Here is a 15,931-nt window from a genome sequence, read left to right as displayed (position 1 = left end):
GAGTGAGGGGGTTTTTTTGTTTGGTTGTTGTGGAGGTGTCTTTAGGTTTTTGGTGCTGCTTTTGTTTGCTTTTTTTCTTTTTTGCTGTTTAAACTGGTCTCATTAGATTAGTGCAAACCCTGGTGTAGACATTCTTTCTTTCAATTAGTGTCGTTTAAGATTGATACGGATTTTGTTTAACATGGACTGAAACTTAGCAAACCTATCCTAAACAGAAGAAAGCCATTCTTAAACTGAGACAATGTTTTCAAATAGGAATTTGCATCATCTAAATGAACATAATAGGTTATTCTGGTATACATACCTTAGGTATCAACAACAACAAAAAAGTTGGGGTTGGTTTTTTTTTTTTTTCCTTCCCATTTCAATACATAGCTAAGAATAACTGAGGTTTTGAAATTGTCAAACATTGGTTAGCTATGTCTTAATAGAGGATATTTTTGTTTGATGTCTTGGACATAAAGATTGTTCTTAAACTTTGCTTTCAGATAACCTCTTTGTGAGCAATCAGAATGGATACTACTGTCACTCTCAGACTAGCTTGGATAGAGCCCCTCATGACTACGGTGGTCGGATCCGCAACGGTAGTGTTTATAGTGCACATAGCACAAACTCCTTGAACAATCCACAACATTACTTGCAGCCGTCCCCCATGTCCTCAAACCCAAGCATTACTGGAAGCGATGTCCTCAGAACTGATTATGTCCCATCACATAGACATAGTGCGTTGATACCGCCTTCTTATCGTCCCACGCCAGACTATGAAACTGTGATGAGACAGCTCAACAGGGGAATGGTGCACGCAGATAGGCAGAGTCATTCAATGAGAAATCTTAACATCAGCAATTCATATGCTTACAGCAGGCCTGATGCCTTAGTTTACAGTCAGCCTGAAATACGAGAGCATGCTCACTTCACTTCCCCACAATCTAACCATTATCCATTTAACCTGAACTACAGTTTTCATAGCCAATCCCCCTATCCTTATCCTGCTGAAAAACGCCCAGTTGTTGGGGCAGTCAGTGTGCCTGAGTTGACAAATGTGCAGCTCCAGGCTCAGGACTATCCAGCACCAAATATAATGAAGACCCAAGTCTATCGACCACCTCCCCCATACCCGTACCCAAGACCTGCAAATAGTACTCCAGACCTTTCACGACATATCTACATTAGCAGCAGCAATCCAGATCTTATCACAAGGCGAGTGCACCATTCTGTCCAGACATTTCAGGAAGACAGCCTGCCTGTGGCACATTCTCTTCAGGAAGTCAGTGAACCTCTAACGTCGGCACGCCATGCTCAGCTGCAGAAAAGGAACAGTATTGAAATAGCAGGCTTGACTCCCAGCTTTGAAGGAATAAGAATTAAAGAGAGGACCATGTCAGCTTCTGCAGCAGATGTGGCTCTTCCAAGAGTTATCTCCGAAGGGTCACAGCCCAACGTTCTGATGGAGAGAACAAAGCAAAAAGAAAGTGAGCAAGAAGAAGGTGTGAACTGTGATCATAAGAAAACCCTTTCAGATGCCACTATGCTGATTCACAGTAGTGAGGAAGAAGAATTTGAAGAAGAAAACAAGGCTACTACAAGTCTTTCTCCTCTCCCTGAAGATCAAACCCAACTTTCATCCGTTATGGGTGGTTATTCTCATGATTCAGTACTGAACTACCCTTATAGCTCTGTTGCTTCATCTGCTGGCCCTTTGCATATTCTTGAGCCTAAATTACATATCACAGAGACAGAAAAGAGAATGAAAGATATAAGCCCCATTCATTTACTAGTAGAAAGCCAGGTACAGAGAAGAGGGGAAGGACTGCTTACTCCATCTATGTCAGAATCTGATCTTACAACATCAGGGAGATACAGAGTAAGGAAAGATTCAGTAAAGAAGAGACCTGTGTCTGATCTTTTGTCTGGGAAGAAGAATATTGTGGAAGGCCTTCCCCCGCTAGGTGTAAGTGGATACTATTCCTCTTGTTTCGGGTTGTTGTGTAGCGGGAGTTATGTGGGGGTTTTGTTTGGGGTTTGCGGGTTTTTTTTAATCAACCTAAGATGCTTTTAAAACATGTGAGTTAAGTTACCTTAAGCTTGACCTTTATTTTTCTGTTGTTCCCTTATTAATTTTGCTTAGCTGTCTTTTATCTCCTTCTCTGCCATGTCTGAGTTCCGTTCGTATAGTCCTCCCACACAAATCCAGCTGTGCAGCCTCCATCCATCTGATACGCCTAACCTGGCTAGCACCTGTAGAATGAACTAACTTAAAGTCAGTTCTAGATCCCAAATTCTGCCCTACCTATCCTTAATCTGGAACAGAAGCAACTCTTTCCATTCCACTACCAGCTTTCTAATGTTCCTCTCACTGAAAAATCGGTTGTAGCTGAATGTTTACTTTTTTTTTATTTGTTTGCTTTCTTCTTCTGACCTAAGAGGGGGACCTGACGCATTAGGCAATAAATTCTTTCCTTGCATTCTCTTCTTTCCTCCATGCCTTCCCCTTTTTATATCCTTTCCCTTTTGCCTTCTCTTCAAGCTGTTTTTATCCCACTAAAGGTATTTCTTGCTTGCCATGTCTCTTTCTCCTACTCCAATCTTATGAAGCCATAAATAGCGAACAACTGCAAGTTTCGCCTTCCCTATAATTCCCACTTCATAGAAACATCAAGGTCTGTGTGGGACTGTACAGTTTCCCTGGCAGTCCTTACTACTCATTTTGTTTTAAACTTTTGTTCAGTTTTGTGTAGTCTGTGGCATATTTCAGGTGCTAATGGAGGAAGACCATTTTATTATTGTTTTCCCTTTTAAAATTGATTGTTGTTAACTTGGCCTGCCTGAGTTAGTGTCAAATAGTTTTCTGCATGAATTGGACTGCAGTGGAACTACCATATAACTTCTACTGCTGTAGTAATTGTTACAGCTGATGCTGCAAAAGCTAACCTATGCAAAAGCTATGTATTTAAATAGTTACTGCTCTCACAATTTGTTTGTCTCAGACTTGCTATACATGGAGCTGAACACAATGAAATGAACATTCATCAGCTTCAATTCATTTTATAATTGTGTATGTTTGTTTCTCTAAATCTCCTTCCTCCTGTTTGTTATGTGGATATAGGAAAAAAAGGTGATACCTTTCTCCTTGTATTCATATTTAGATAGTCACTTAGGATTTTGTTCTCCAAAAGATACATTTTCAGACATTGATGTGTCTACCAAAATAATAGCCTGCCTTTTCCTTCTGATAGCGATGTAAATGTTCAAGTCAACCTTTGAAATGAAATTGATATTAAAACTTTTTCACTGGAAGTGCTCAGTAAAATACTTTCTCGTTCAGTAAGAGTGATATTGCATAATAGAGAATATTACCTTTCTGTATTCAATATTGAGATGAATATCCTGGTAACAAAGCTGGCCCCTACCAATGTTTGCACATTTTGCTTTTCAATTAACTCCTACTGTTGTGTGTGTGTTCTCTTCACTTTTAAATGCGGTCTCATCCTCTTAGCTTTGTCTTCCCATTCCTTACTACTGTTTAGCTTTTGAAAGCATTGATTATCATTCAAGCAGCCTATACGCTCACATTTTCAGTGTATTTTTGTTAACAACCAAACTTAGCAACTGCAGGAATGATGAAGCTTTCTCTTACACTTTTTAAAAGAATCATTTTAATTTGTTCTTTCATAAAAATCCCCCTTTGGTATTTTTCTCAGATAATGAATGGTAACTTCAATAATTTAGATTTATGGCCTGGTTCAGGGCTCAGATCTGTCTGCAGTTCTGTGTTCATGTTTTGTATGTGCAGTTTGTTGCAAACTTAGTCAAACATTTAACTATATCCAAATATCTTAAAGGTAATATGCTCATTGTTATGCCCACTTGTAGGGAAGAAAAGTGCCTGCAAACTGAATAGTCTCGTAAGGAATCCTTTTTATGTATTTTTGGGGTTGGAAAGTGATTTCAGTTCTGTCTAAGAATATTAACTATCCAGAGTTGTCACCTCACGCCCTCAGTTGTGAGCTTTGTAGGGAACAGTATTTGTCATTCTCGTGCAGTTTCATTAACCTGTCTGGAATGAAGACAGACTTGTTGTGTCCTTGGAGGAATGTAGTCCCACCACCCTAATCTCTCCCTGCAGTGCTTATAAAAAAAAAAAAAAAAAAAAAAAAGTCAGAGGTGTTTGCAGAAGGGTTCAAAGAAGTATCCTTTGCTTAATTGAACTCATCTGGTTTCTGCTTTATAACTTTATCAGATATTTAAGAATATTTACAAGTTTTAGCTTTTCTTTTGCAGGGTATGAAAAAGAATAAAAATGATGCAAAAAAAATAGGGCCTCTAAAGCTAGCTGCCCTAAATGGACTAGCTTTGACTAGAATGCCTCTGCCAGATGAGGGGAAGGAAGAATCAACAAGAGCAACAAATGATGAACGGGTATGTTGAAGTTTTTTAATGCTTGATTTCCCTTTTACACTAGTGATTTTTCAAAATAAAATGCACATGAATGGTGTTTTGTGTTGACTTTGAAATGCTTCAGATTCAAAGCAACTCAAATACTGAGAATAGAACAAAACGAAGAATGAGAATTCTGATTGATAAGTCATTGCTAGAAGTATTGGGTGTAACTCAGATTTTTCTTTAAGATTTAAGATGACAGTGATTCAGATTATAGTTTACCCTTTGAACATATAGGAAGCAAATTAACTAGTATCTACTGATACATTTTTGTGCCAGGTCTTTCTGTTTTCTCTCTTAATTTGGGGTTTTCCAGACTGAAAACATATGAAAATTAAAATTCTGAGTGTGAGATTGAACTTAGTTGTAATTATTAGTAATTCATACAGTTTTTACAACAAATTTTGTAGTTAAATTGCATCTGCAGGGTACAGCTTGTGCAGATTGTATTTATCTGTTTTCCTCAGGTGGATCTCTGAAAATATAGATGGAACTTGTGTGATCTGCAGAAAATTTAAATTCAGTAAAGGATCTGAGATCACTGAGAGGATATCAGGTTCCAGAATTTGAGGATCATTCTTTGAGAAATATAAGACTTCATCTGCTTGTGTCAGGGTAAACAATGTCAGTAAATATACTTCAGCCTGCCTTGTTTATCATTAAATAGGTGCAGGAAAGTGAAATACAGTCAATATCCAGCCTGCGAAGGGCTATGTAGAACAGTGCTGTCATCACACATCTGACCAGGGAGCTACTGATACACCAAGGTCTACGGTGATTATTGTACGTTCTGCGACCAGTGGTCTCTCTAGAATCCAGTTCTGAGCTTGGTTGGGCATCCTCAGCTGCAGACCCCTTCTAGCTCAATTTGTTGACAGTCACTGGGCAGGGATCAGAACTTGAATGAACAGTCCTGCTCTCACCAGCTGCAGTTTTAAGGAACAAACCAAGAAAATTAATTGCAAGTCACACAGTAGAAATTCAGTCTTGGAGTATGAAGGCTTAGACTGAGATCCATAGGAGGGAGATTTGACTGTTCCATTTCAACATAGTTGAAGTACTTTTTGAACTATATATACACTCCTTAAAGATGCTAGGGGACCAAAATTAATATTGTGTTATTGAGATACAGTTGTACGTTTAGTACCTGTGTTGGTTATCTCCTCTTACTTACAGCCATAATCTCTTCCTGGATTGACCTTTATTAAATTCAGCCATATTATTATTATTCAGCTAGCTCTGCCCAAAGTGTTGAGGTAAAAGAAGAAGCCATAAAGTCAAGTTATGAAAAAGACGTGTCACTACACTTTCTCTTCAGGCAGTCATGTAGAGGCAGAAAAGATACCATGAAATTGGAGTAATTCCTAAAACAGTTGAGAAGAGGCAATGCAAAGCAGACATGTGACATGAAAGGAAGTCCAGCCTACAGATATTTTAGAATACGACTTTAAAGTTGATTCAATGCCTATTTCATTGCTAAGTTTCATGTTGTTATCAGTTTAAATGAGGAAATTTAGTCTAAAGATAATGAAGGAGTTTGTACAGTTGATGTATTGATGTGCAAATTGCATACAATTGAGGTTTTACACCTTCCTCTGCAACATTTGGCATTATGGTTATTTGATACAAGGCACTTTTCTGACCTGATACCACAGAGCAGTTGCTGTGAGAGGCTGGGGACATGTGACATAGATGAAATTTTCTGGCTGAAATCTTACATATTATTCCTCTAATTATTGTTGGCAAAGAGATGCTGAAATTCCAGAAGTGTCTTATGATTTAGAAAGAACTTGGTTTAGAAAGAATAAAGGGGGGGGGGGGGGGGGGGGGGGAGCAGCTTATTAAATAAAACAGATTGAATTGTACTAGTAGAAAAAAATCCTGGGTTTATACCTCAGATGCAGCAAGAGGTTCTAAGAAGGTTTTGCTGCTGTATGCGAAGTTTAGTATCTTCAGCCTAAGAAAATGTGGAATATTGGTAGTGAATTATTAGCTTGTTGACTGAGGGAAGTGTTTCGTTTTACATTTTTAGGGTTTTTCTCCATCCAAATGGCAAAGTTGACTTAATTTTGGGTTTGGATTACAAAGTTAAAGGAGACCTTTGCAAATGATGTAATCTAACATGCTATATTAAGCAGGAGGATTAATGAATATTTCTTGTTCAAAGGTATTTGAGGCTGTTTGTAGTACAGCATAGCTATCTGGTTTGGCCAAATATTTCTTTGCCCAGCTGGGTTGTCTCTATAGAAACTATGAAGTAATTTTTCTTTCACCAGTGGTATCCACAGTCTTTATGACCTAATGAAGTATAACAGGCTTCTTAATTTTCACTTGAACAAAATTCCTGCTGGTTAGGGTTGCTTCTAATTTATTCTGGTATGTTTGTGAAAACATTAGTGGCTGGAAAAGCATTGAAAAAGTATGTAGGAGAGGAAAATACATACATTTTATCCTTCATGAATTCTCTGCTAAAATAGGCTCACCTTAGAACGTGACTTTGGTTATCTGTGTTCTGTCTTTCAGTGTAAAGTTCTGGAACAACGGTTAGAGCAGGGAATGGTGTTTACTGAATATGAGCGCATTCAGAAAAAAAGACTTATGGATGGTGAGTGCTCAATAGCTCGGCTTCCTGAAAATGCTGAAAGAAACCGGTTCCAGGACGTCCTTCCTTATGATGATACCAGAGTAGAGCTAGTCCCAACCAAAGAAAATAACACGGGTTACATCAATGCATCTCATATCAAGGTGAGAGAAATACTGCTGGAGAAATATTTTCCAGTTCATGGGGTAACTAAAAATGGATTTGGCTATCAATTTTGGTTTGGTCAGATAAGTGTGAATCCTCCATCTCTCTCTCTCCCTTCTTCTGCAGAGGTTTCTTTGGGGAAAGGAGGAACCTGTTTTTCCTCACTACCTAGAATAATGGAGGGTTAATTATTGGAGAGGTCTTCTGCATTTTGCTTCTATATTGATCTACTGTCTCCTTTCTCTCTCCGTCTCGTCTCTCTGTGGATTGGTGCTAACAGAAGGCATGTCCATTATTCCCAGAGTTAAGAAGGCAAATAGCTTTATAACAAACTGGGATCCTTTGCAACGATTATGATATTTTTGAAGTGCAGTGACAATCCTTATTATTTCTTCCTCTTCTGTACTCTCGGACTAGATGCACAACAGGCAGTAAGCTAGCTCCCAGCTTAAGCTTCTTTGGACGGTTAGAGGAACAGATGGAGCCAGGGGGAAATCTGCTATTTCATAATCTTCAGTTGCCCCCTTTCCTCAGCCTTAGCTCTTTACTCTGTTTAAAAAAGGGTGAAGTTGCAGGGTGACATCAAGAATCTTCAAGGCAGTTCATTAATTTTCAATGCATTTACCTACTTAAAGTGCAACTACAATTGGCTTCTGAAAAGAGTTGAGATCATCAAAGCAGCAGTTGTAGTTGTGTTGCTGTCTTTTTTTAATAAATCTGTTTGTACACTGACATGGTACCATAGTTTCTATTCTTCAACTCATTCACAAACGTTGAGTAACTCTTCTGACCCTTCTCAAACAAGATAATATTTTTTGAGGAAACATCAGCTAATTCTGACTTTTTAGTGCATATAATAGCATTTACAGCACCAGGGAATGAAAGCTTCTCTAAACCCAAATTGGCTACAATAGCTTAAATTCATGAAAGAGACATACGATTTTATTTGCTCACTTTTCCATTATGCTTATGATGTAAAATACATTTATTTAGCTATGTGCCTGTACAATTTTAAACATTGTGTCTCTTCTGCATCTAATGTGACAAGATGCAGCTAAAAAGTGAGAGGCAGATATAACTCACAATGGGCTCCTACTTCTGCAGTGTTGCTGTCTTTTTTTCAGTTTGTGCATCTTCAAATGGCTGACTTAAGAATTGGGGAAAGGGAGTTTTCAGTAATTACTAATCTAATGTCTTTCTCTTTACAGATCTCTGTTGGTGGCATAGAGTGGGATTACATTGCTACGCAGGGCCCTTTGCAGAATACATGTCAGGATTTCTGGCAGATGATCTGGGAACAAGGGATTGCCATTATAGCTATGGTGACAGCAGAGGAAGTGAGTATGAACTCAGTCAGGTCTCTCCCAGAAATTCCGCGATGATTTTGTTAGGATCTGTTGGGGAAGGGCATCTTTGCTGCAACAAGAAGACCAATGAAAGATAAATTTCTCGTGACCCCTTTGCCATTCTGTCTTGCTTTCCTTGGCAGAAAGATGTAAATCTGCAAACTCTTTCCACTGGAAAGTTGGTTTACTCAGTGAGAAACCGTAACACTGTAGTAGTACATAACAGAGGAGAGATACAGTTGTTACAGGAGCATTAGTTGTATTGAGTGTTCTTATTTTTCTTGTTAAGCAAGTGTTTTACTTTTAAGGAAAGTGGGCGAGAAAAAAGCTTCAGATACTGGCCACGTCTTGGTTCAAGACACAACACTGTAACATATGGAAGATTTAAGATTACCACACGATTCCGTACTGACTCAGGCTGCTATGCAACTACGGGTTTGAAGATTAAACATCTTCTCACAGGACAGGAGAGAACAGTTTGGCATCTGCAGTATACTGACTGGCCAGAGCATGGCTGTCCAGAGGATTTAAAGGGATTTCTCTGTAAGTTGTATTTAATAGCTTTGTTTTGGAGTTGGTTTTGGTTTTGTGGTTTTTGGGGGTTTTTTTAATACCTCCTAAAATGGCTGCTATATGCGAATTAGCTTTTGATAAGTATGCCAAGCATTCTGCTGTACAAGGTTTCTTCACACCAGCAAGAGATACTGAATTATATTTTTGGCAGGAATATGTCTGCCAGTTTGTTAAAGTGACTGTTTATGTCTAAAGCCAAATATATAATTTACTATAAGCTCATATAGATTAAAACCTTATTGCATCACATACTACACATTTGAGTATGTTCCAGCAGTAGCAAGATGGCCACAAGCCGCCTTTGGTGGGGAATAGGGGAACAAAGCAAGGAAAGACTTAAAGTTAGATGATCTTTATAGATCTGTATTGCTTTGGTTGGGATATGACTTGTGATTTATACAGTGCATCATTTTTCTGTGGGATGTCATTTGTTAAATTACTACTTTTCTGGTGGTCGTACAGCGTAATAGCATGGCTTATGGGGCTTCATCTCCTAAATTTATTATTCTTATCTTGTTGAACTTAACAGCATACTTGGAAGAGATACAGTCAGTGCGGCGTCATACGAACAGCACTGCGGATCCGAAAAACTCTAATCCTCCTGTACTGGTACATTGCAGTGCAGGTGTAGGACGAACAGGAGTGGTCATACTGTCGGAGATCATGATCGCTTGCTTGGAACACAATGAGGTGATGTTCTTTCTCGTGCTTCAAATAATGTTAGGTAGTGAAAGAGTAAATAACCTGCCTAATAAATATTTTATGGGTGTTCATCCAAGCTTTCCCAAGATGTGGCCTTCGGAAGAGCCCTTACAACTATGGTTGAAAGAGCTCTTGGCAGTTCAACAGAAGTTGATAATCTAGAGTTGCCCACTTACACACTGGGTACTGGAATGCTCTTTTGGATTCTGGTCTCCATAAATTGTTGAGTCACTGAGTGGAACAAGGTATGCCCTAGGCTACTAACCATATTTCAGGATTTCACCCTGACTTTACCACTTTTACTTCATGCCGTAGTTTTAATGGATAGTATTCAAGAACATGCGTTGTAGTCTCTGTGCTTGTTATTAAATATTTTGTTCCTAAGTGTAGTATTTGCAGTATCAGTCTCAACAGAGGACAAAGCGGTAGTTTAATAGAATAAAACCTGGTCCTATCAGCTTTTAGCTAGAGATGAACAGCTGTAAAGTGTTTATTAATAATATAATATGCCAGCTGAGACTCAACAAACTGATTGTTTCATTGTGCATCCCTGTCCTAACACTGTGACCGATTTTTGCAGCCATTAGATTTGTGAAGGCCCATACCCCATGAGATAGGCAAGTTTAACGTTCTGCATATTTCACAGACGAGGAGGTAGGCATGGTCAGTGGTGTAGTGCAGTCCGTACTGCAGGCATGGACAGTGAATTGTCAGAGCTGAAATTAGAGCAGGCGATTCTGCCCGTAGATCACTGGTACTGCTCTGAACCTCCTGCTGAGAAAGCACAAGCCAGTCTCCTTGCTCACCAGTCACTTGTAATGGTTTGTTCTCTTCCCCCAGATGCTGGACATCCCCCGAGTGCTGGACATGTTGAGGCAGCAGAGAATGATGATGGTGCAGACTCTTTCGCAGTACACTTTCGTCTATGGAGTTCTCATTCAGTTTCTCAAAAGTTCTAGACTTATATAATCCCTGCCACTTCCTAAGGGACACTGCAAGAGTTTACAGAAAGAAAAGTACAGTTGTCCAGGCAGATGTGCTCTCACTGGCGTTTTCTTTGTATGATGAATCACACAGTTACCTTTTAGGGATGGTATATGACTGTTAAATGCAAGTCAGTGTAACAGTCCCTGCAAAGCAGTATCTTCGCTGGACTAAATTCTTCCCATGGTCAGCTGCAGTCATATTAGGGAATGATTTTACTTGTACTGGTCTGTAGTACTTGCATACGTTCTTTAGAGTGGTGTTACTCTGGGCAAAATAAGTATCTTATGGAATGGAAGTACATGGCACAATTTTACTAACGTTATGTTTTAAAACATAATTGTTAACTGTGCAAAAGCTAAAAATCTGTAGATGCACATGGGGTGAGAAACCTGCTCCTTGGGAATGTCAAGGTCTTATGCAGTTTCATTCTGCTTTCAATTTTATATTTAGAACAATACATATATATTTTTTAAAATGAACTTTTTGTTTCCTCTGGTTTACTCAGCAAAATTAGCAGTTCTTAGATATTTTAAGCTGTTGCTTTAAGGGCAGTTATTTTTATATTCAGCATTTTTTAATTAAAAAAACCCAAAACACCACAACCCAAAACTTTTTAAACAGCATAATATTTTCAGAGAAGAAGACTGACAACATTTGAACTCATTTTTCAAAAATCATGCAGAAAGTACTAGGGGAAGCTATTGGTAGTTAGTTGTAGTGCCATGTAATAGAACTGACAAGTGAAAGATGATGTTAAGTGTTGATAACTTCCATGTGAGCAGAGGCATGTTTACCTGCAACAAGCAGGGGAAAAATATTCTAATTATCTACAAGGTTATTGGAAACAAATGGAAGAGAGAAAGTACAATTCAGTATTATTCATATATATTTAGAGGACAGTTTGATTTTACTGGCTGAAATCAAAGTGGATGCAAATGTTTTAAGCACTTTTTTGTTCTGTTATTTATGTAGTTAAACATAGAAACTATAATCATGCATTGTTTCATATGGTAATATACCGTTACTGACTTGTTATTTTAGGAAGAACCTTTTAAGTTGATGAAGTGAGAGAACCAAAATTGGAGTAAGAAGGTGCATAGTGGCGAAGCGGAAATGATTGTATGAAGCATAATGGAGGAGGTGTGGCAGCTATGATTGCTGGTTTACACAGTGCAAAGATGACCATTAAAAATGTTTATGTTCCCAGTCAAGAAAGCCTTTAAAGCACTGGAATTTTCTGTAGAATCCTCCAGATTATTTTGTCAGTACTAGAACATATTTTGCTAATGCTGTGCAGCACTGCAGGGAAGAATATCCACAGAAGCTGTTTGAGAACACCTACAGAATGTAAGAACTCTTAGGGGTAACACTGGAGATGTGGGTATTTTAGTAGCTGTGTAGGTGGCTGAGTCAATGGCTGTGGCATGGACCTGAAGATGAGTTGTACCTTTGGTAGTTTCCATTTTGTCCCATGGGTCTGGTCTAATGACAGTATCCCTAAATAATCCTCTGCCTGCAGTTTTCAAATAGGGACAGTGCGGTTTTTACCCGCCTTTTCAAGTGTTTTGAGATCCTGAGTTGAAAATACCTATTCAAAAGTGAGCTATTAGTTTGTAGGTATCAGGTTTAATTTCAGAAAAACCCTATGGTAGACCAGTTTGCAGGCATGTGTAAGTGTCCATTTCCCTTGATACCTGCTTAGCAAAATGAAATGAGACTGAAAGTAATTTTTATCACTGGTGAAATTATGTTATTCTTCTAAGCTGTAACAAGGGTTTGGAAACTATTAAAAATAATTAAAACCCCTTCAAAACAGTAATTGTCTCCCAAAACATTAATTAAGAATAATAAATAGCTTGCCTCAATTTCCTCTGTAATAAGCTACTTCCACAAAGAAAAACACATGGTCCAAATGACATTGTGCTAATATGTCATTCTATACAAAATGTATTACTTTAAAGTACACTGTATTAATCTAGTGCATTTGGCTGGCTTTCAGGCAGTCTGAATTGTTCTACTCTCAGTAAAAGTAAGATTAAATATTTCAGATGGGGGGAAAAAATGTTCTTTTTGTAACTGTAAGATGCCTAGGAAGTACTAACTGCCAAATGTAAAATTGGAAGTCCAGAGGAAACCAGTTACTGAACACTGATTCTTTTATGTATAAATCTTGCAAACAAACCAATTTCAATACTTCTGTTAACACAGATATGTCAAAGAAACATACTTAGCTATTTGTATCATGCTGTGTTTTAAAAATATTGCTACTTTTTGCCACAGTTCACTTCTATCTTCAGAAATATTTTTGAATGGGAAGGTATGCTCTAAAATGTAGCTTGAACCATTTCCATTTCTAAACTTTGGACTGTGATCTTCATAACCTGATACATGCAGCTTTTAATGAAATTATATACAACCACAACTTCAAGCAACAATTTTTAACTGTTCAGCAGTTACTGGGACAGAACATCAGCTGTGAGGCATTAATAGTTAAAACAAGCAATTTAATCCAAAATTTATGGGATTATCTGAGGTGGGTGAGGAGATGTGTGTCTTCTGGCTTTCTTTTCTGTTTTGCTGAAAGAAGTTGTCTTCGGTTTTAGAGGCAGTTGCTCTCTAATCTGGTAGTCACAGTCTTGATTTATTTTTTTAAGCATAATACTGCTACCTCCTCCACTTCAGCTTTCAGTTCTGTCCATCAGCAGTCTGTTTTTGCATTAATAGACTTGACTTTATGTGAGTTTTCCTACTGAAAGACAGCAGGATTGCTTTTGTATGTAAGCATATGGTTCCAAGTGAGAATTGAAAATGAGCAGTTTCTCTTCTAAAGATACCAAATGAAAATAAACTTCACAACCTCCTGTAACAAAATTAATTTTAAAACCATTGTTTAGATTTTCAGTTAGCTTTTAAAGGAAGAGTCAGTATTTAGCAGTTTGTTCTGAGCCTTGAAAAGGGATGCTTTTTTATGTGTAGTTGCGCTGAGTGCTTCATGAAGTGTTGGACATCGTAAGAACATCCACTGTCCAAATCCAGTCACAGTGTGAATCGGAGGTGGATTTATTTGTTAAAAGCTTAAAATTCCACTATAAGCCTGTCCATTTTGCCAAATGTACTTCTGTTTTTATGGGGATGAAACCAGGTTATTATGCAAGATTTGAGCTGACTGTTTTAGTAAGAAAAGTTGTATGAAGACATTCTTGCAGTAAATGGCAAAGGTGATGCTGATCTTTAGGGATGTCAGAGCTCTCAGGGATAAATAAAGGTGCTATATACTGTCAAGAGACAGATTTGACTGTCTTTTGTGGGCTAGGTGGAAAATGCTTTTTAGGATCAAATTCTCTGAAGAGTCAGGAGAAGAACCCACAAATTGTAGTAAGGGCTTCTGCACATTTGATTTCTTTCTTGGTTGGTCTGATGAGAGATTTTTTGGCCAGTGAATCTTTGTAGTCTTGGGCTAGCAGCTCTTTTCTAAGAACATAAGTCAGAGCCCTGTTTGTTGCAAAGATGTCACTGACTTGGCAGGCTTCGCTGTAGGCTGCAAATCACTCCTCGCCCCATTCTGTGAGGGAGAAGCTCCATGGTACACAGGGGAGTTCTGCTCAGCTTTTCTGCAGCCTGCACAGCAGTGCTCTCCTTTTTTCTGCTGTCCCCCATGAAGAGCAGGAAAAGTTTTATGCCTTAGTGTTGCTCTCATGATACCTTTTGCACAAGTGAACGGTAAAAACTACAAGTGCAGGGTGCTACGGTTTATATCGAGAAATACATTTAATTCAAAGCAGATGAGAAAGAAAGGCAGAGTTCCTATAATTTCTGTGGATGAAAAGCTGCTCTAAGTTATCATCAACATTTAGGGAAAAAAGTAAATTAAAGTAATAACAAATAAAAGTAAAATAAATGTGTACTAAAATGGAAAAAATTCTTGGCATTTTGAGAAATGTATTTTTGGCTCCTCTTGTAATCCTGTGTATCTTTTTTTTTTTTTTTTTCCAAGTGGATGACATTTGGAGCAATTTTCTCCAAAAATAGCTTCTTAAATTTAATAAGTAAGACTACCTGAGGCTGCTGCTACATTTTTCTTGTTGGAGCAGCTGTAAAAGTTGAGTGGCTCATAGATTTCAATGGCCTCTGGACCAAACTTGGGAACTGCAGGGTCGTTTATCATACAAGCTAGCTGTGTAATGAGACCTCAGTTTTAATATCAGTAGCGTTACTGAAACCCCGGACTTAAAAATAGTGAACTCATTACTATATTTCAGTAGTAGTTCAAATTGTTAATTTAAAAGAAACAACACTTCAGTTGCTAACAACTCTGTGCTTTAGAGTTTAGGGTTTGGTTTTTGGTTCCCCCCCCCCCCCAATACTGCAAAGTCATGCAAAGCCAGAGTCCAGTCCTGCAAGATGCAAAATTCCTGCAGCTCCTCCTGATATTGCAGGAATTAAAATGGGCTTATTGCCAATGAAAGCTTGAGCCCTTAAAGCATGAATACTCGCATGTCTGCTTTAAGTTTAAAGATTACAAGAATTAACCAAAAGAATGCAGCGGGAATGTGCATACATGAAGCTACAGCATTCAAAGGAAAAGTAGCTGAGATAGTTAGGAATAAATTCTCTTGTGAAACTACAAAATGTTGGAAGTAGAGAGTGAGGATTTGAGGAATGGCTGAAGGCATTTGGAGGAGGATTTGGAACGTATCCACAGTAGAGCTGCTAGAAGGGTTTGATTCATATGGTATGTTTTTCATGGCATGGTAGGGTAAGTGAATATGTAGTCATAGGTGTTATTTTTACTGGCTTTTTAAAATGTGATTTTTGAAACTCCAAATATTTTTTTCAGAGGCTCTGTTACTTTTACATATCTTCCTTTCCAAATGTATTTAATGCAATCTCTCAGCTCAGTTTCCGTTTACTTATTAAAGGTCAGATTTTTCAAACCGTGGTCTCTGGTTTTACACATGCAAAATGCAGGGGGAATAGACATACATGCAATTTTGCAGTGATAGTTTCTAATGGATGCAGGTTAGATGAGTTGAAAGTCTAAATACTTTATGAATGCAGCCTGGTGTTTACAGTAGGTGTGAATTACACCAGGTTAAGGCTGGGCTGAAAATCAGGCCCTTGAAATGTGGAATTTAGC

At 38.2% G+C, this 15,931-nt stretch overlaps 1 protein-coding gene across 4 annotated transcripts in view; it reads left to right on the top strand.

The window, feature by feature from the left end:
- Nucleotides 1-12,976, top strand: part of PTPN21 (protein tyrosine phosphatase non-receptor type 21) — a 44,118-nt gene extending 31,142 nt beyond the window's left edge. For 3 of the 4 annotated variants that reach the window (XM_075503395.1, XM_075503392.1, XM_075503396.1), the window contains 7 exons: nucleotides 489-1,951; nucleotides 4,282-4,419; nucleotides 6,964-7,185; nucleotides 8,395-8,523; nucleotides 8,841-9,075; nucleotides 9,635-9,795; nucleotides 10,648-12,976. In XM_075503395.1, coding sequence (XP_075359510.1) covers nucleotides 489-1,951; nucleotides 4,282-4,419; nucleotides 6,964-7,185; nucleotides 8,395-8,523; nucleotides 8,841-9,075; nucleotides 9,635-9,795; nucleotides 10,648-10,776 — 2,477 coding nt within the window. In that variant the 3' untranslated portion in view covers nucleotides 10,777-12,976. The remainder of the gene's footprint in view (nucleotides 1-488; nucleotides 1,952-4,281; nucleotides 4,420-6,963; nucleotides 7,186-8,394; nucleotides 8,524-8,840; nucleotides 9,076-9,634; nucleotides 9,796-10,647) is intronic. The other variant, XM_075503394.1, reaches the window with a different exon arrangement.
- Nucleotides 12,977-15,931: the final 2,955 nt, after the last annotated feature.

Source organism: Mycteria americana, chromosome 5 (assembly GCF_035582795.1).
Source record: "Mycteria americana isolate JAX WOST 10 ecotype Jacksonville Zoo and Gardens chromosome 5, USCA_MyAme_1.0, whole genome shotgun sequence".
NCBI lineage: Eukaryota > Metazoa > Chordata > Aves > Ciconiiformes > Ciconiidae > Mycteria > Mycteria americana.
Note: the sequence above shows the minus strand (reverse complement) of the source record. Positions and strands in the feature narration are given on the sequence as shown.